Raw genomic sequence first — 20549 nt, forward strand, 5'->3', positions numbered from 1 at the left:
ATAGAGTATTGAATTCCAGTATAGAACACAGTGAAAGTCACGGTGAAATCTGCTGAATAGTCCCGACAGCCCATTCCATGAGTATTTTATTTTTACTCTCTCTCATGGCATTTGCTGGCTGATGGCATATCACAGACTCTTTTCTATATAAATGCATATCAAAGTCTCTTTTCTACATGAAGGGAAGCATGGTAGTTTTAGTTAAATAGGTCTATATGTTTTTAAATTAACATGCACGTTCATGTACAAACAGTCACTACGAATCCTCCAGTGTTTATCTGCAAAAGCAAGCAGACTCTTGACCTGGTAATCAGCAATTCTGGAAAGCAGTCCACTCCCACTGCAGGCACAGCCCTGCAAAATTAATTGGGACTGACCTTGCACTGAACTTCACAGGAGTTGTATCAGAGAAAAAACTCCCCACATTGGTTCTTAAAGGTCTTGATAAGTACTAGAATTAATAAATTAAATTGATTAATTAATTAAAATTTGTAAAACTAGCTACATGCATACCTGTTGGAGATTGCTTGCACGGGACAGTGCAATGTCTCTGCAAATCATTACCAAAATGCTCTCATACGCACTGGCCAATATTCTGATTCACCCAGCTGATCTCTGTTACGCAGGATTCACTTTGGTTCTTGAAGCCATAGTGCAAGCTGGATCTTTTTACATATGCTCCTACAAATTGTGGTTTGAATAGTCCTGCAAAGCACTGACAAAAATATAGTGAAGTTATAAGGCATATGCCATCTACTTCAAAAGAATATATAGCTTAAGAAATCAGCCACTTTGTTGTGTTTCTTTACAGTAGTTTAACATCTCCATCATCTAAGTCTGCCTAAGATTGCATCTGAGCTCTGGAATGCCTGAAATGGTGGAAGACCATGGAACAAAATTACCCTTTAACAACATATAATAATTCGCACAGAACCAAACAGAACCATCAAAACATTCTTTTGTCCTGCAGCTGCCTGGGTGAAATTTCTTAGTTTTCTCTTATTTTTCTTTAGTTTGCTAACTTTCTATACAGCAGCCCTCCTACCTCCCAGTTCTGGTCTCTGCAGTCCCACTACCAGTGCCTGGGGTCCAATCCTGGTTCTACCTTTACTGCTGTTGCTGTTTGCTGCAGTGTGAGTTTAGCTCGTCCAAATAAAGTAGAAATTATCCTTTTCTCTTTCTTCTTGATGTTTTACATTTTCCCAGCGTTTAACAGTAAAAATGCCTGATGGGAAAGGCATTTCCTGCCAGTAAATGACAAGCAGAGTGCAGATACAGGGATGAAAACTCTTCCAACTCATCATTAAAGTACCAGAAAAAGCTTTTCTTATCAGTCATCATCGCTTATTGCTGCTGCAGGGAGAATCACTTCAGGGTGGAATGCTTCCAAGGAGTTTTCAGTCAGCAAAGCTCACGGTTCATCTGGGTGTAAAGGACTGTGCAATTAATCCTCTGCGTTCCTATTTAAGTACAGGAAGCATTTAATTCTAAATAACTTACTGAAAAAGGTAGTTTTAAATGATTTGCTACATCCCAGGTCCATTATAATTAGAATGAAAATAATAAAAAGGAAATTTATCTTAGAGCTGGTTGTGCAGTACAGTGGAACCTAATTCTTGCTAGCTAGGCACTGCTGGAACATCCACAGGCATCCAGAGGTTGGTGTTAACAGGTGGACAAAACACTTCTTTTATTCTCCATGGCCTTTTAAGGTTATTAGGCTTCTGTTTATTTTAATAGTTCAGATTCCACTCAAATTTTAAACTTCTGTCGGTTCAGAAAAAAATAATAGTATTTCCAATACTTCATATGAATTGTTAGCCCCTATACATAAGAAAATGGCCACAATAATAATCTTAACAGAAGACCACAACGTTGTACCTTATCAGGCACTATCATCCCAAACATGTTGGAAAAAGAAACCATTAACGGGAATAAGTTGTATTATTTATAAAGGTTCTCTTATTCCTTCACTAAACGGCAAGTCCTGAGGTTTTTGGGCAGAGACTGCTGAGCTGTGTGTTGAATTACTGTGCTGAACCTGGGCTTCAGTTGGGCGGCTGAAAAACTGTCATCCTTTTTAGAGCTCAGTATAAGACTCTTATTTGTGAGTGAAACACACCCAGAACTTTTATTGCTGCTAAATGTTGCTGCAAGTGAATATGGCGAATGGTAAGAAAAGATAATAATGCCACTAGAAAGCAACAAAGGCCCAGACTGACGGCACATCAGAGTGCTATTTTAAGTTAGACATAAAAATGAAGTACACCAGCCTCATCTGTGATTTCTGTTTGTGGTCCTCAGCCACTTTACCCTAGGATGTAAATACCATTATCCTCTCTAACCCCTGTGTGCTGACCAGAAGCACTGCAGGGCAGCTGCGTCTGAAATCCCACCCCACTGACACCCAGCCTGTGGCTTGAGGTGAAGCATCACTGTGATCAGAGCTCTTGTGACCCCAACATTCCCCCATAAACTCTGCAGAACACCATTCAGTGGTCGAGGCCATCTTTTAATAAAGCCCCATCAGCGACAGCACTCGGTGTGGAATTAAGGACCAGAGTTCAGTTCTTATCAGTTGCTGAGAGGGGTGAAAGCCATGTCCCCTCTTTCTGAGGAGAAATGACCCACCTCAAAATGATAAGCTGTGCTGTTTGGGGAACCTCACTCTTGGCTTCTCCCACTGAAGCTATGCTGTCATGAAGCTGAGAGCTGTTAGTAAAGCAGATGATGCCTGACTTAGAGTGTGCTGAGGAGGACGTGCCTCTGGACAAAGGGCATCCTGGAGCCTGCTTTCCTCTCCATGTAACCGTGCTGCTTCAGAGTCACCGAACAAAATCAGCACCTGTGTAGCCTGTTAATATTCTTACTGGGCTGATCATTGAGGGCAGGTACCAGGTGGGTGCAGCCTCCTGTGCCCAAGGGCAGTTGGGATCCGGGCTGGGGGTGGGCTTCCAGGCTGGCAATAAGGACAGGCTGCAGTTCTGTCAGTTTCAGTTAATTTACACTTTGTCCTTATTAGCTTGGCAGGTTCCTGTATGGTTAAAGCAAACCAAAAAAAAAAAAAAAAAAAAAAAAAAAAAAGCAAAGATAAGAGGTTGAAAGTTAAGATCATTCATGTGTTCTCCTCATGGCAAGTCACATGTGAAGTAGGTGAGAGGACAAAAGATAAGCACAGGGGAAGCTGCAGTGGCTGCCTTGGTTGTGGATTTTCTGTAGATGACAAATCTATTCTATATTGTTGGTATTTAAAACGTATTTTTTAATGCAGAAATCAATACTTACTAATAGGAAATCTCAGTTCATCATTTTAGTAAATTGCAAATTGCATACTAACAAGATAGAAGTGCTGTTGTAAGTATCATTAAGTATATTAAGCCCTGGAACATTCTTTATGCACGCACGGTTCAAGTGCAATCAATGTGAGCAGGCAATTTTTATAGGGTGCATGTGTGTGTTTGTGTGTAGCAAGATGATGATGCCATAATGTACCCAAAATATTTGGAACTTATCACAGTAAGAAATGCATATATTCTCACACTCTTTCCCTCATCCCTGTGATTGCCTTGCAGGCTACAGGAACACACTCACATCAAGTCCTCTCAGTGAAACACATGCCTTCAGTGAACAATTCCTAAGCATTTATTTTAAGTCATTTCAATAGCAGTGTGATCAAGTGCTGATTTTTCGTAGGCACTCGGATCTAAATTTATCTCTCACTGAAGTTGAAGGGAATCTTTCCATTGACTCTAGCAATGGTTAGATCAAGTCTTGGCGTACACTTTAATTGGTGAACTGCTTTTTACACATAAACTGAGTGCATGTGGTTCAGTATGAACCCGACTGTTCTCTGAAACAACCTGCCAGCGTGTGTTTACAGGATGGGGAGAGGACAGTGGAGGGAAGGGTCTGTGAAGACAGAACTTTTATTGCCATAATCTGGGTGGGAAGATAAGGGCTGGGTAAGGGAGATGTAGTTCACAGTTGCCTGGAGCGCAATTAATATTTTTCTTGTTCAGTGGAACCAGTGATTCTGCTTTACTCAGCCTGTTTTAAGATGTGATTATTTCATATGTGGGATCCCCAGTGTGGGATGCCTTTTCTTTGTTGGTTGTTGGATTAACGAATGTAACTGCAGGCTGTTGTGGTGAGCAGCTCTTATGCCAGTGCTCAACTCCACCTGACAAAAACACCGTGGAAGTCTTCATTAGAAAGGAGCGAGAAATGCACTTGACTCGGTCAGCCCATCAGGTTCTCTCAGCTACAGATGGGGAGATCTGAATAATGTGCCCCCAGAGACTCCCAGAGCGCTGGTCAGAAGAACAACAGACACCATTCTGGAACATCTAGTTCACTAAAGTTCCATGAAAGTTCATGGAAATTTGGGGCATTAAAGTTTGTGGTAATTTCTGCACCCTCTGGTAATGTAATTATCTCTGGCTCCATCTTATCAGCAGAGAAACAAACCAAAAAAAAAAGGACAGAAAGAGAAAATCAAAATGACTCATTTGACTCATTTAGACTTAGGAAGCTGCCCGGGCTGGAGCAGATGACCAATGGGAGAAACTGTGGAAAAGGGGAACAAAAAGTGGGATGACAGAATCCAGGGATACAGGGAGGGAACAGGGAGACATGAGAGAGAGAGAAACAGAGAAGTGGGGAAAGCAAATGAGAAGCTGCTGGTTTAAAGGGATGGGAAGGAGGGCTGCTGTTGAAACAAAGCAAAAGTGTGGAGGAAAAAGGAGTGTCCAGAAAAGGAAATTGAAAAAAAAAAAAAAAAGCAACCCAAAAAACAGAGAATAAATGTATTTAGAAGGAATATTGGGTAGTGATGGAAACAGGCAGTAAGAAAAAAAACTTAAGCTGTGGAGAGAAAAGCGAGGAGCAAATGAATCTTGTCTTCAGTGTTAAAGAATAGAAGTAAAAATTGTGCACTTATTAGCAGCTGATTTCCCACTACACGACAAATACCCACCCACTTGGGTGAGTTTGAATGTAATACGGTGAGATAATTTGCCATACAGCTGGAGTGAGAATCTGCCCTCTGCCTCCACGGTTTTTAACTCCCATCAATTTTTAGACCAGCAGACACCACCTTCTGTGGTGCATTAGTTTCTTGCTACTTTTGCCTTGGGATTTTTAGTGGCTTACTGGGGAAAGCCATGGAGGCATTTCACAGACCCCCAAGGGGTCCCTGCCTGGCAGCTGACGAAGCTTGGGCTGACTGGGAACCACCGATGCTGGCTCTGTGTAAGCAGCAGCAATCTTGGAAAGAATATTCTTAAGTTTCAGCTCGGTTGTTAATCCAATCGGATGTGAAAATTAGCTTAAAAATAGTTCATGTCTTGGTGAACAGAGGAGCCTTACCATATGGATTGTACTGTGTTGTAAGATAAACATGGTGCAAGCTAATTGCCATCACAGAAATACAGAACATTTTTGAGGGACGGTCAGCAAGCCTGATTTCTCTGCTGATTTTACAGCACAATAACCCAGTTCAGGAAAGCTCTTTCTCACATCTGTGTCATGAAAGGAAAAATGGGACCTCTCAGGGTTACAGTAATTTCAAGACTTAAAACAATTAAAGCCACAAAGCACACAGGGAGCCAGGTTTTACTCAGGATACCACTACACATTTTATTTGTTTGCATCTTGTATTTTAACCAGACCAAATAGTTTAGTGGAACTGCATGACCATAAAACAACATAAAATCTGGATGGGATGTGTGGATTGCATTGCGTTAGTCCGATTGACCCCCATAAATTTGCACAAGACAGAAGAAAGCTGTTGCTGTAAGGATGTGTTGCTCTGTTTAGTGACTCTCACAGCTCTGTTTAACAAGTTTTTGATTTATGCAAATACCCCCATCATGTGAAGTGGTGTGAAGGGATACGGAGGCAGGATTTGGTCAGGAAAAGGTGAAGGAAAGAGTTCTTTCCTCTGCACTGGGCATTTTCTGAGGGCTGCAAAGACAGCACCTCAGGTTCTGTCTGGTGTCTCTCCAGAGGGAGAAACCCAACAAATGCCAGTGCTGGTGATGAGCTGCTGTACCTGGAGACCAGAAATTTAACAGGAATTTCAGCTACAGGAAGTGGCTACTGGCCAGTGAGACTGTCCCCTGAAGCTTTTGACACCAGCAGAAAAATGGAATGGAAAAGGGTTGGTAGATTTGAGAGGGAAGCAAATGAAAGATATTTCCTGAGATGCTAGAGAATGAAACTGGCAAAGAGCATCAGAGCATCTGGTGACTGTACCAGTCCTTTCTCTCACTTCCTGGTAGTCTCAATAATTAATTAATTTGGTTTTGAACAGGACTCTGATCCTCCATCTTCACGGAGGTGAAGGTAACTTGTTTTTAAAGAGCAGGGTAAGTCCTGTGTGACACAAAGGAGCCTGGTTTATTTTTCACTGTGGTTTCATTTTCTTTTTTCTCTGGAGAATTTCAAGCCAGGACATGTCTCAGTGGCCTAATCTGAAATGCACAGGGAACAATCTCTGTTTGCTTTGCAGGGAGGGACTCCCTTGCTCCAGAAATGGTTCAGGAGTTAACACAACTGTTTTGCTGTCAATTCTTAGTTCCAAGTGTGGCTTGCAGTGAGTGGTGGGACCAGCAGCGGGGAAGAAACCCTTGATTGCAAACAAAACTATTGGCTTTACGTCTGTAGAATGTAGTATGATTTCAAAACAAAATTATCATCTGTCTACTCAGCCAAGTGTTGTGATTATTGAGTAAATGTCAGTGACCTTTAAACAACTGGATAGCAATGGTTGCATTTCAAAGGTATTTCTGGTCACTTCGGATGAGGGAAATCCAAAACAAAATCATGATTTTTTCCATCTCCGTCGTTCTGTGACGTTGTCCTGCTGGTCAGAAAAGCCTCCAGACAAATTCCCCCTTCTGGAGCAGCTATGTGCAGGGGAGCGGGCAGTTGCTCCATCTCTGTCAGCATTGTAGCAGGCACCTGGTCGTGACCACTCAAACAAACGTTGCTAACACATTTCCACAATAACTTCATGCTCAGAACTTTCCAACCAATTATCTTTTGGGAAGACATTTCCCACATTTGGCCTCTGCTTGAGAGGGATTTTTTTTTTCTTCTAGGCTTGAGAAAAACGATGCCAGCTGTTTCTGAACACAGCATGAATTATAACATTATGCCTCCAAAGTAGTGTGAGCTCCTCAGAGTGCGCCCAGCTGAAATGTAAAGCTTTGAAAAGCAAAGCCTTTGCCTGGCGTTATTTTTGACGTTTCTTTACCTAGATTAAGAAATAACCATGTTTTGAAAGAACTCAGCTTGATTTATCGATAAGTGAGCGCCCGAGCCTCCAGCAGGAGCAGCTGCCAGGTGGGTCAGGGCTCGCTCCTGTGCCTGCAGAGTGCATGGAACCGTTGGGGAGCACGAGCAGCCGCACCTTCTGCAGGAGGAGAGCCAACAGCACAGGTCTGCCTGCCTGCTTTTTTTTTTTCTTTTTTTTTTTTTTTTTTCTTTTTCCCCCAAGGCAGACAATTAAATTCGAAATAGGAACGCTGTGTTTGCAAAGCTGAGCGTGCTAACACGGTGACATTTCAAAAGCTGAGAGTACAGTTCCCATCTGGGTGGGCAGCGTGTGCATTTATGTATGCACACATACACCCGTGTGGACGCAAGTGCACAGAGGTGAGGTACAGATGGGCTAGACTAATGTTAGAAATCCATGTCCTTGTTTCAATGCTCTAAGCTATCAATACATGCCAGCTTTTCCCACTTGAGACATGTTACCTGTTACCAAATGCAGCCCCATGAACACTGCAAAATGAATTAACTGTCTGGAGGGCTGATCGGGGTCTGTGTTATAAGTGAATAAACGAGTCTCCAGGCTCTTCCCATGCTTAGCAGGGAGACCCAAAGATAACAAGTTTGTATGAACCGAGGATGGAATATTATCGTATTGGAAAACGCTGTGCAAATCTCTGTGAGCCTCGTGCTCTCAGATAAGTGCTTTTTTGATACGTCTATTTTCTAACATTTTGGAAGGCAATCGCTGTCACTCACCGAACCAGGAAGCTATGGGAACAAAAAAGAACAAAACAAAACCCCTTCACCACTACCACCAGCACGTTCCCCTGTCTCCTACGGGGAGTCTCTGGTTCTCCCCGAAACCAGAACGACATCGCGTGCTGCGCTGTTTTAAGGGGAGAAGTTATTTATTTATTTTCAGCGTTCTGGAATTTAATTAAACGGCTCCTTCCCGTTTCCTCGGGCTAAGAACTGAAGCCCCCCGCCCCGAAACGCGAAGAGCTTCTGGCCGTCAGATGGAGCGGCACGGAGGGAGCGCGGGGTGGTTCGGTTTTTTTTTTGGGAGGGGGTGTTCAACAGTTTGGGGGCGAAGAAGGCTCCCGTTTCTAGCCCTTTCGAAAGCTACGCTGCCTTCACTTCATTTGACCGTTTCCGAGCCGTAAGAAGGACTCCGATTTATGATAAAGCGACAAGGCGTCCCGCACGCCTAAGAAGTCGGGACGCCCCCTGAAGTCTGTTAAAAAGAAGAAAAAAAAAAGGGGGAAGGGGAAGAGAGAACGCCGGGGGTGGACGGCCCCGCGCCGTGTGCCGAGAGCCGCTCTCCTGCGGGGCGCTGCCGGCACGGGGCGCTCCGCAGCCGGGGGGAGGGGGTCCCGCGGGGTCCCCGCGGCCCGGCTCGGCACGGCCCGGCTCGGTGCGCTCCTGTTATGGAGCGCGAGGCTGCGCCGCCCCGCCTCCGTGTGAAGCCTTGCATCACCGCCGCGGGCCCCGCTGCCCCCCCGCCCGGCCGCTCGGCCGCCCGCCCTCCGGGAGCTATTAATAGCATGACATCAGCCCGGGACTCGCCGCCAGAGTAAATACCAGCTCTACCCGCTCGGCTATATAAGGGGAGTGATGCAACCGCGGCGAGAGGCAGAGGCGCGGGGAGCGCGAGCGGGCGCTGCTCTCCCGCCGGCGGAGCGGGCACGGGAGAGAGAGCGGGCGCGGCGCGGCCGGCGAGCAGCCTCGGCCGGCCGGCGGCGACGGACTAAAGGTAGGAACCGCGGGCGGCTCCGGGGAGAGGGATGGGCCGGCGACCGGAGGAGCCTGATCCTGGGGTGCCCGCAGCTCTCGGCCGCGGGCGGCTCGGAGCGGAGCCCCGAGCGGAGCCGCGGCTGCCCCGGGCCAGCCGTGCCGCTCGGCGCCGCGCGGGGGCGGGCAGCGCGGGGCTCGGCGCCGGGGGGCCGAGGGGATGCCGGCCGTGACCGCCCGCGCTGCCGCTCCGGCTGCCGCTCCGACTGCCGGCGGGGCGCCGGGAGAGGCTGCGAGGCGCCGGGCAGCCCGGGAGGAAAAGTGCCGGGGACTCGCTTGGTTCTCTCTCTGTGCCGGTGTCCGACACGGAGATCGGTCGCCAAAGTCTTGCCTAAGCGACGCAGGCGTGGCTCGACAGAAAACTTGTTAGAGAGAAGGAGCTGCCCTTTCGAAATGGGTTCTTCTCGCGTTTGAGCCGTTGGAAGCCGGCGGAAAGTGATTCGGGAGTGATGTGGGATGTCAGAGAGCTTAAGGTCAACCAGCGTGCACAGAGGTTGTGAACTGTAATTGCCCTTAATGCTGTTTAAGATTAACCTCAATGGTTATCGGCGTTTGTTGCATCAGCACCAGAGGAAAAGGGATTCGTGTGAAGAAGCAAAACCGAGAGAGAGGCACAGTCAGCCGTCAGCAGCTGAGCAGAAAGACTCCAAGCAGTCGTTCGGGAATACGCATAACTAACAGAAGTGCTTGGCTAGGAATCGTGTACCGAAGCTAAAACATCGGCAGAGGAGATGTGTAGATTTGGTGAGGATGGAAAGAGCCACCAACAAGAGAACAAACAAGCATAGTGGCGGAAGCAAAGTTTATTGAATCTACCTCAAGTTGAAGGTTTCATCAATAGTAGAGCTGTTCCTCAGGGAATTGCCAAACTAAGAATAAAGTAAAGAAGCGTGAGCTCATGGTGGGAGTAAGCTGTGCCTTTATGAATCAGATCCATGAAATGTTCGACACCTTCAGTTCCAGTAACTTCAGAAGTCCTCAAAATAGACCAGAGCTGCCATCCATGTACATGGTCTAATGAAGTAAACAGATAGGATCAGGAAGCCCAGATGTAATCACAGTTCGGGGCTAGATGTCCCTATTGCTATGCAGACCTAGGGCAGAGCAGCGTGCCACTCTTGAAAACTGATAGACAGAGGAACAGTTTGTGCAGAAGTTGGAAGAAGGGGCAAGCTGTTGTGGTTTATTTTTATTAGGAAAATCTAATCTCCATCCTCGTAAAGTGTTTCTAAAAGTAGATCTGTTCCTCAGAAATTGGAAAACATCTACCTTTTGTTGTGGAAAGCCAATCTGTTTGGCTTACTATTGGCTTCAACACAGGCTAATTATTTTTGATATCCCTGTCACTCCCGACCACCTCAGCCGTGCACTGGAAGGAATCCTGCCATGCCATGCACCGGCCCCAGCCCTGCTGCCAAGCACCTGGGGAGTCAGCCTGGGGCAAGAAGCCCTGCCAGCTGTGGTGGGCTGGGGTCAGGACCCATCCGGCTTGCCTGGCGCTTGGCAGGCCCCCCGCCCCAAAGTGTGTGTAAAAGGGATGCTATCAGGGTGCCTGGGAGGTCAGTGAGCCGTGTAGGCAAGGGCACTGCTCTTTCTGGGTTTCCCCTCCCAGTGGCAGCCTCCCTTCCCTTTTGGTCAAATCGAAGATGGATCAGTAGATCAACATCTCTATAGAAACCTGAGGACGTTACAGCAGGGTTGCACTGGGGCTCGTGGTACGCTTAGCGCTTGTAGGAATAGCACTGCCTGGTAGGTAAGCACAACTTCTCAGACACGTTACTAAAACACGGGCATTCTTGGTTTCCTCTGGTGCTGACTTTAATTAAAAGTTGACCTGAACTGAAATATAAATGAATAAACTCCCCCGTGCTGAGAAATGCTTGGCCCAATTAATTATTCCGTGTGCTGGAGAAATGGTTTTATTGTTAATTGAAGACTCCTGGTTTGATTGAATTATATGGAATTAAGTGTCTTGAATGAAGGCAGCAGCAGGGGCGGAGGAGACGGGCGGTCAGGGAGCACAGCTCCAAATTCTGTGAGCAGCGGGGGGCTCAGTATCACCTGCAGTCAGCCTGTTTCACTGAGCTGAACGGCTGGATGTTGAGAAATGGTAAATAATGCCAGGAGTTCAGCTGGAAATCACAGGGCCTTTCTGACTCGGGGAAAAAAGTAACTGCCAGCTTTCTGAGATTATAGGATTAAACTGTATCAGTACTTTAAATGTGACTCATGAGCAGGGGCTTTCTGAAGAGAATTACATAAATTTCCCAAGGTCTTTCTGAATAACAAATTGTTCCGAATAATTTCCTCATATTTAACAACCGAGGGTGAAATCCTGGCCCCACTGAGGTCAACAGCAAAGCTCCTTTTGATTTCGGTGGTTTCAGCATTTCACCCCTGGGATGTGGGAAATCTTTGGCTCTTCTGTGGTCATTGAGACTCAAAGTGAGGAAACCTCTGCAGCTGGACAAGTGATTTTCTGTCCTCTGGCAGTTCACTGCCCTTGGATTTTTGTGTTTACCTCGCTTAGTGAGGAGCTGGGTTCTACTCTAATTTGCACCGATGTGGATTTACAGTATATTTTTAGATATCTCTGAGCGAAATCTATCTTCTTGTCAAGGCACGTGACCCCAACCGTTTCTTGCCATGTCATAGTAGTAGCAAATAGGGAACTGCACAATTTGGGGTTGTCCATGTGGAAATTTAACTTTACCCACACTCCTATCCCAAGGCAACTGTTTGCTTACCTGCGCTACATTAATTGCAATGACTTGGCTATAATTCCTACAACTCTAAACAAGAATAGTTTATGTGCCATGTAGTTTCCAAAGGAATCCAGGAAAACAAAAATCTCAAAAACCTCCATGATGAGGAAGGCAGGAAAAGTAATACAGCAAAATCCAATGAACAAAAGTTGGTTTATGATTAGGGGAGGTAATACAATCTATTTTCCTATGGATTTGCACCTCTTGTCCTGTGGGTCAGCCACACAAAATGCTCAGCTTTCTTCCAGACCTCTTCTCTCACCTCTGCTGAGGGATAGATGGTTTGTGCTGGGTTGCCCATGGTGTTTGGGTGACTGACTGCTGAGTTTTGTGCATTTCTCCCTCAGTGGGATTAGCAGTTTTCACCAAGCATGTAAGGCACCTCTCTGCCTCTTCCAAAATTGGCTAAAAAACTGAGGATGGCTAAAAAGGGGAAAGCAAAAACCACTGTCAGATTGGTTTATTTCTGTGGGAAAACTGCTAGAAACGATGTTCCTCCATGGGTGCCCCATTAACCAGTCTCAGCCAAAATCTCTTTGGTTACATAGCTTTATGTCAGCAGGAGATCTGACCATAAACACTGAAGAATTAAAAACTTGTTGAGGGCACGTGAGGACAGTTTCAGATTTTGTGAGTGTAAAGGGAGGAAACAACCGGCATTGCATTTTTCATTACTCCTTCCCTCTGTCTCAGTTTGTGCCTCAAAGCTGTGTGGATGTGTAGATTTCCACCTTTCTTACAGCTCTGATTGTGAACTACTTCTCAGGAGTTTATAACGAGACATATTTTTCTGTCTGTAAAACTGAACCTGGTGAGCACTTTGTAGCTGATTCAGCAAAGTTCAGCTTCTTCAAAACCCTCTAATCTTTACTGAAGTGTAGCTGAGATGAAGGTGGGCTCCGTCCTTTTCAAGCTGTGATTTTGTGGTGGGGTAGCTATGAAGATACAGATAATTCAGTGTTTTAAATAATAATAATATTTCTTTGGTTACTGTTTTCGGTTATTGTTTTAAAATGCTGCCTTGAATTGAGCCTGGTGTGAAAGCTTTTACCTAGTGATAAAATTCTGAACTGTTTCTCATGAGAGACTGAGGTACGCAGGGAATGTGGGCTGAGCAATGCAAGAAATACATTACTTCACAGTATGAAATATACCTCTAGGAGATATTACTTGCCTCTTTACAGCTGTTGAAAGGCTGTTCCTGTCTCTTTTTGCTTTTCAGCAAAATGATGGTCCAACACACCGGCCAGGTGTCTGCATTAGAAGTCAGTGCCTCCGCAATTGTTCCCACCTTGTCTCCTGCAGGGTCACTGGGGTTTGATGATTTCACAAATTTAACCCCACTGGTGAAAGAGGAACTTAGATTCGCCATCCAAAACAAACGTCAGTCCCACAGGATGTCTTCTACTTTGGATACGGTGACAGTGTCCGAAAGGCCGATGGAAACATCAATCATGAAAACAGAGGTATGGCACTGAGCAGCATTTCGGGGTGAATGCTCAGTTCTCTAAGCAGCTTGCACCAGAAGAGCACTAATTATGTCGAATACAAACAACCCCTCTCCACCATCTAAACATGTTAGTTTATTTGATCCTTTTAAGTCTGTTGCTCGGTTTTCTGTTATTTGCTTCTGGGAAATTCCTATGGTATTTGTAATTTCCACTGAAGTCTGTAAGTTAGTGTTTTATTTTTAATTATGAATTAGGACAGTGTTTGACAGTGATTAGAGTAAGTGCTAAATCTGGTTTCTCTGCCTACTTGTGGCTCAACTTGGAATAAGTTGTCCTTCCCATGCTACATCCTAACCACGAGGCTTTTAATTTAAGATAGATAATGATCTCAATGGAAAACATTGTATTATAAAATGAAGAAGCAGATGAAGTTAGGGAAATGGCAACACCTGGGTCTGAGCCCAGCACCCCCTTTTTGGCATGCAGCCGAGGAAGACACTTGGCAATTTTTTGGGGTGACATTGATTTACAATGAGCCATCGCATTCATCCAAACTTCAGTCAGGTTTTATTGACAATTTAAATGGAGTTACTACCACTTTACAGTACTGCAAGCAAGGTCAGATCACATCCTTATGTAACTCATGATGTGAGCACTAACAGCAGTGTGTTGCTTTTAAGTACGTCAAAGTTAACAAAATACAGTCAAAGTGTTTCAACATCTTATGGATTGTGTGTATCTGCTTTTATGGGATAGTTCTCTCCTGAAGAGGATGAAAGAAAAAAGCGAAGAAGGGAAAGGAACAAAATTGCTGCTGCAAAGTGCCGAAACAAAAAGAAGGAAAAAACAGAATGTTTGCAGAAAGTAAGTATCTGGCTTTAGATCTTTGAGATATATATATATATATACATATATATATTGTCTGTCATCATACTGTGAACGAGATGACATTTCTTCACCTTATCTGCTACCATTTAAAACTATTTTACAGCAGCATAAGGCCTGTGTTTGTTTCTATATCCAGGGGCTCTGATAGAAAGCTACGTTCTTAGATGGCTTAACATAAGTTTACAGATATGTGATATGGTGTACTGGGGAGTTAGTAAGTAGCATAAATAATTTTGGGTCAATAGTTGACTCAAAAAGCTCAAAATAATCTTATAGAAGATAGAAACATTACTTTGGATGCCTGCCATTGTGAGTATAAATCTGAATTTGGCTTTTCAGTGTCTGTTACACTTCTGTAAAGGCCGAAGAAGGCAACTGTCAATCTGTTCTTAAGACTATTATCAACTGGAGGATGTATAGTTTCACCATTATGGGACGCTGAGAGCTTGTAACTTCTAACCATATGCTTTTCCACCAATGAAAAACTGCAACTATTAGATAAATACTGCAATTAACTACTTGGAATGCTCACACTAATAGTTGTGTCTGTACCTTGTGACTAGGAATCAGAAAAGCTGGAAACTATCAATGCGGAATTAAAAGCCCAGATTGAAGAGCTAAAAAATGAGAAGCAGCATTTGATATACATGCTAAATCTTCACAGGCCCACCTGTATAGTTCGGGCACAAAATGGAAGGACACCTGAAGATGAAAGGAATCTTTTTATTCAACAGATCAAAGAAGGAACATTACAAGGTTAAGTGATATGGCAAATGTGGAAATATTTATAGTATGTTTTAACAACTAGAAGCAACAGAATCCACAGAGGATCTGACTTATGTGTAGGATTCTATTAGTAAAGAGCGCTTAGGAAGGGCAGATTGCTTTCTTAAGCAGGAAGAATCATTTTTGGCTTGTCAGAGATTCTTCCCCTTGGAAGATCTGGTCTCGGTCAAACTGAAGAGCCTTCTGCCTCATAATAGGTTTTGCACCTGTCATACATGCTGTTCCTAGGAGCTACAGACAACAGCTTCAGAAGATTTAGCTCTCTGCTAGTATACAGTATCTGCACTCACGACGTTTGTGCTAGAACACTATGACTTCGATGATGCACATGGTACATACAGCTGTGCTGGATGGACACTACTTTTCCTTGTGGCTGTCAGGGAAAGCAGACAGAGTATTTTTAAAGTTTTGTAGTTTCCAGGAGGATGGTTTCTGGCAGAATGTACTGATACGTAATTTTGCATTCTAACCTAACACACACACACAAACACACAAAAAGCCTTTAGTTCCAGTTAAGCTTTGTAACTTTTTTCACAACACTTGTGTGGTTTTTTTCCTATGACTCATCTCAGAGACTGAATGTGACAAGTCCTAGTAGGTGTGACAAAGAAAGGTTTCTTGCAAAATATCCATGTAGCTAAGATGATATTTTAGGAGCTGGAACCCCACCTGTTATCCTTTGGGAAGTACAGTGTTTCCTCGCATTCAGGAGAGAATTTTGTACCATCACTTGGCAACTGTGTGAATTGGACCCACTGGAAAGACGGAAGTAGTGATGAAGGGACTTTGATATGGTTTTGCCCAAGCAAAGAACTGCAGGACTGAATCCCAGGTTCATGAATCATGAAAAGTTTAAAAAAAAACCAAAATCATCTGGGATCTAATCTTACAAGCCTTAGCCCTCACTGACAGAAGAGGTTCCATGGCCTGTAGTGATCTGGTTATACAGATGGCTGTCAGGAGTAAGACGTAGACAAAGCTTTTTCCGTCCTTGTCAGGATTGCTTCTTTTTGCCAGATGATTCAGAGGGAAAAATTATGATTGCAGCTACTTTTATTTTATGTTTGAGTGGTAACTACAGTCAATCAAAAGTGTTACTTAGAATCTAAAGGAGACAAGAGTTCTGATGTAGTGAATAATTGTTCTCGTTTTTTATTAAATACTAACCTTCGATGTTTCTGAACTGGTAGAAGAGCTGCTGGACAATACAGTTGGAGCTACGAGTGTTTAAATTCTGATGTTTCTGTGAAATTCTCAGATTGTTTAATCCAACAAAGTATATCCTTACAATTTTTTTGTAAAAGAAAATATCCTTATTTATCACTAATATCATAATGAGTAAAGTTAATAAATACTGCAAGCAAGATAAAACTGAAAACACAAGTGTTGTGCTGTCTTTTTACTTTCATCTCTTGGTGTTTAATATTATATATTCCTAAACTTCACGAGTTGCAAGAGACACCACTTAACCTTCATCATCTCCACAGATGAGGCATTTGAGTATCTTGAATGATTGGGTGCAGAGAATATACCTCTCAAAATTCTATATCTTGATCAATGGTGTCTATCTGCTCAACATCGCAATTTAAATGGAGCTTACAGTACATAATATTTTACACCAGTTATGCAGTGTTGAATTTGTGGTTTTATTCTAAAGGCTAAACTGAAAGATACCTCAGCCATAAGCTTCTTCCTCTACAAGTCCTGGCTGAATGTATCGGGTATCACTCCTGATCCTTATATGATCTTTATATTCTGCAACAGAACTTAGTACATTTTTCTAAGATCTGGATATATTGTAATGTCCTATATCATGTTTAAATGCTATGTACTTCATGTATCTGGAAAATGAATGTATTAAAAAGACAACACACTAGGTCTGATTCTGTCCTGAGAATCTGTTTTCTTTCTGTATGTTGGAAGGAGCTGCCTTTGACTTCAGTGACATTTTTATTAATGCCCTGCAGGCAGAATTTGGAGCCTCTGCAGTAGGGGGAAAGTTTCATGGGGAACTGGGCCGGTGCTTTGTCAGATGATGGATATACATGAAGTGTGTTATCAGTAAATTTGTCAAACAGTATTCACTGATGTCTGACTTCTGTAGTATGGGAGTACATAACTGAGGCTTCATGATGGTATCGTGCTCCTTGGCTTTACCTTTAGCACATCAGATACCAGCAGACAAAAGAGTTTGCCTCCTATGCTGTTATAAAGTGTTCCAGCAGAGACTAGAATATAATGACACAATGTCTCTCCTTTAGGGAATCTGTATGGTTGCTTTTAACCATACTGCTGATGACGCCGGCGTCATGCTTTTGTTGCTTGAAGTTATGTATTCAGCATGCCACATGTTAAGAGGGTACCACTACTATTGTCAGAAGATTATTTTTATTTCTTTGTATGTGGAGTCAAAGCTGCTTTCTACTGTGTGTACGTGTGTGTGTGCATGCGTGCTCCTGCACGCTACTGTAGAAGTGATGGTACTCAAGTTGATTTGATTATGCCCATGAAAGAGTGTTTGAACAGATAGACAGGAGCAGTATGTTGCATGAGTTTTTTAAAAGCATACGTTAATCAGGAGAACCTTTAAAATGCATTAAAAGCAGTTTGTTTTCTATTTTCAAGTTTGTTTTGATACTTTAATAAAAAAATAATATATATTTACTTATGTGTCATTTAATTCATTCTCAATTTCCAGGAGCAGTTTCATTTGCTTACAACAATGTCAAGGTATCAAAAGAAAACAAACACGTTTTATAGGTTTTCAAAAATAAGCATCTTACCAGGTGATATTTGTACTGCTCACTGATTGTCGAGATACAAGCAAAGCTTTGTTATGAAGAGGTTGATCATGGATTTCAGCTAATTTCTCATTCTTGGTCTAGACTTAGATTAAGGAATGGGAAGTTAGAACTTCTGAGTCCCTCCAAATCTTACAACCAACCAGCTGGAAGTTCTTTCAACTTTCCAGTTACCTAAGGGACTTAATACCTTTGCTTTGTGAAGTTTTAATATTTACAGATTGCTCTCTATGGTTATGTGGAAAACTAAAGAAGCACAGTACAATCAGGGCTTTGGTTTCCTTCTGTGTGTTTTTGTGCGTGCAGACGTGTGTGTGGAGAAGCACGAGGGAAGATGAACAAAATGTTCTATCCTGCCTTTCCAAAACTATCTGCACTCAGACAGAAGTCCCTGTGTTTTGATAGCTGGTGGTGTGGACAAAACTTTTGGCTTCAGTCCTTTGCAAGCAATCCTAGCTCGTACTACAGAGATGAGATAGAAGGCCAGGAGCCCAAGGAACCAAGAAATCCACTGCACTATTACAAAATCTAGTTAAAAATATCAGTTGGAATGAAGATAAGCTATTACAAACCAGGAAACATTGAATGCTTATTCTTATTGGTACATCTCTTTAAAGATGTGCAGTCCCAACGCGTATGTTCCTTCCCTCATGTATATGCTCTCTCATGCATTCTCCTAAACCCATTACCAATTGTTATTTTGGAAAACTTGATTCACTTTCAATTTCATAAATCTTTACATCATCTACCTGCCTAATCTTAGAAAACTTACCAACAAAATTAGACTTATGAATTTCTGAGCTGATATTTTACAATCTTTTCTCATTTGAAACCATCGAATTGCACAAGCATCTCATCACTGTGACATATTGCTAATAGAGTAATTAATATTCCTTGAATTAAATAACATGTATCTTCTCCTTCAGTCTTGTTTGAGACACAGTCTGTGTGTGTACTGCCCATGCAGACCTTAACGTATGCTCATCTTTATCCTGTACACTAATAAGGAACATGTTCTAGTTTTTTTCTAGCTCTTCCCTTGATATAAATGAACAAATACTAATACCAAAGGTAGGCAAAGCCAGTGATTCATGCTAGGTATCCTTTTAACACCAAATGCTAACAGATCTAAACATAAAACATCTTTTCTATGCGGACCCACCAAGAACGTGAAATTACTTCTTAAGGAGGTGACATTAAAGTCGCTGTCACTGTTGGTTTTACCAAAGGACCTGGGTAAGGAAAATAAAACGCTACAGTTGTTAGTAACAAAAAGTTTTAAAACCCAAACCTACTTCATCTTAAAAAAAAAAAAAAAGTCTAAGTTCAAAGTGGCAACTTTGTATCTCACGTCCTTTTTACCTTTTTTCACTTCTTTCCTTCCACCCATGTGGCAGGGCACCGGGCTACCAGTCTCGTTGAATCTGGCCATAGCCGTTTCTATGTTTGCCCAGTGCCCCCAGCTGGGGACCCTGAGAATCACATGATGAAAATGTTCAAGAATATTTATCTGCATAGAAATCCTTAGCAACGTTCTTCACTAGCTTATAACGGCAGCAGTGTCAGATTTTTCCTTACATAATAGACGCCATTCCTTTTTAAAGTGCAGTTAAGATGAAGAGTGACAATATTACAAAAAAATCTCATTACTCAAGGCAGACCCTATCGGACACTGAATCAGAACTGCTGACTTCAGTAATAAAAATAGTTCTTTACTAATTTTCAGTTCTCTCAGAACCATTAAAAAAGAATATACCAGATTCTATTCTTGATACAGAAGCAGGTCTGGCTGCATAGCTTTACTACAGCTGACAGTGATGTGTGAACCAAAAAAAACCTAATGATTTTCAGTCTCCAAGTTAAGCATATTTAATCTGACACTAAAAAAAAAAAAAAAGAAAAATGATTAGACCTGTAAACAGATGAAATAGAAAATGGAAACAAAGTGGGAGTTGATGCCGGAACCCTTTTTCCCACTTTTGAGAATTTAGCAGTTTATCCACTTAGACTGTGGACATGTCCACACAGCAGTGTGGTGTAGCAATGCTTTTGTACAAGCTGGCAGGGAGAACCACCCAGTGATGACAGCAAAAAACTCAGCACAGGCTTGTTGGAGGCACTGAGAGGATGGGATCTCCATGCAGCCGAAGGACCAGCTGCTCCTGGCATCTGAGGCAGCTCATTTGCAGCCAGGTCAGGTATCATTCAGCTCGTCTGGTCAGAATACATCCCAGAGCCGCCTGCCTTCTCGACAAACGGCTCCGCAGGTTCAGCCCAAAGGTCCTTTCCCTGTTTTCTTCCTATGGCAGTGATCAGAAGCAGCCACTTAGGGAAGAATGAGAGTAGAGCAAGTATATGTGCTCTGGGTGCTTCCCAAAAGTCCAACCACTCTCAGCTTAGCAGTCACGCAAGCCCAACACGATTCCTTTAGATAGTAACCTTCATCAGGTCTTTGTCTCAATTATTTACCCGCAATACCAGCACCCACAATACGTTCTGGTGACAAGTTCTGTAGGCCTGACACCACTCATAAGAAAGCTTCCTCTTGTTTCTTTTGACCCCATTCCTTGCAGTTTCACCTGACAGACCCTTGCACGTTCTTGCACTGGAAGCATTCATGCTTGTCCATGCTCTCCAAGCCACTTGTCATTCTACACTCCACTGTGAAGAGTCCCACATTGTTCAGTCACTTCTTTTGGTACAGATTTCACATCCTCAATCATTCCTGTTACCTGTTTCTCTTCCGAGAAAGGCCTGTGTCTTTTCCAGGAGTTTAAGATCAGGAGACC

At 43.2% G+C, this 20549-nt stretch overlaps 1 protein-coding gene across 1 annotated transcript; it reads left to right on the forward strand.

Moving 5' to 3' along the window:
- Nucleotides 1-8904: 8904 nt before the first annotated feature.
- On the forward strand, nucleotides 8905-17564 carry ATF3 (activating transcription factor 3). The gene is made up of 4 exons (XM_048937021.1): nucleotides 8905-9031; nucleotides 13057-13300; nucleotides 14042-14149; nucleotides 14737-17564. Exons 2-4 carry the CDS (start codon nucleotides 13061-13063, stop codon nucleotides 14932-14934), a joined length of 546 nt encoding a protein of 181 aa, XP_048792978.1. The 5' UTR covers nucleotides 8905-9031; nucleotides 13057-13060; the 3' UTR covers nucleotides 14935-17564.
- The last annotated feature ends 2985 nt before the right edge of the window (nucleotides 17565-20549 follow it).

The sequence above is a fragment of the Lagopus muta genome, chromosome 2 (assembly GCF_023343835.1).
Source record: "Lagopus muta isolate bLagMut1 chromosome 2, bLagMut1 primary, whole genome shotgun sequence".
Taxonomy (NCBI): Eukaryota; Metazoa; Chordata; class Aves; order Galliformes; family Phasianidae; genus Lagopus; species Lagopus muta.

Excerpts from the sequence above, each read along its gene's own strand:
- ATF3 (XM_048937021.1), top strand. The coding sequence starts at position 13,061 with ATGATGGTCCAACACACCGGCCAGGTGTCTGCATTAGAAGTCAGTGCC. Across the intron at positions 13,301-14,041 it reads CATCAATCATGAAAACAGAG|TTCTCTCCTGAAGAGGATGA; the intron begins GTATGGCACTGA and ends TTTATGGGATAG. Across the intron at positions 14,150-14,736 it reads AAACAGAATGTTTGCAGAAA|GAATCAGAAAAGCTGGAAAC; the intron begins GTAAGTATCTGG and ends CCTTGTGACTAG.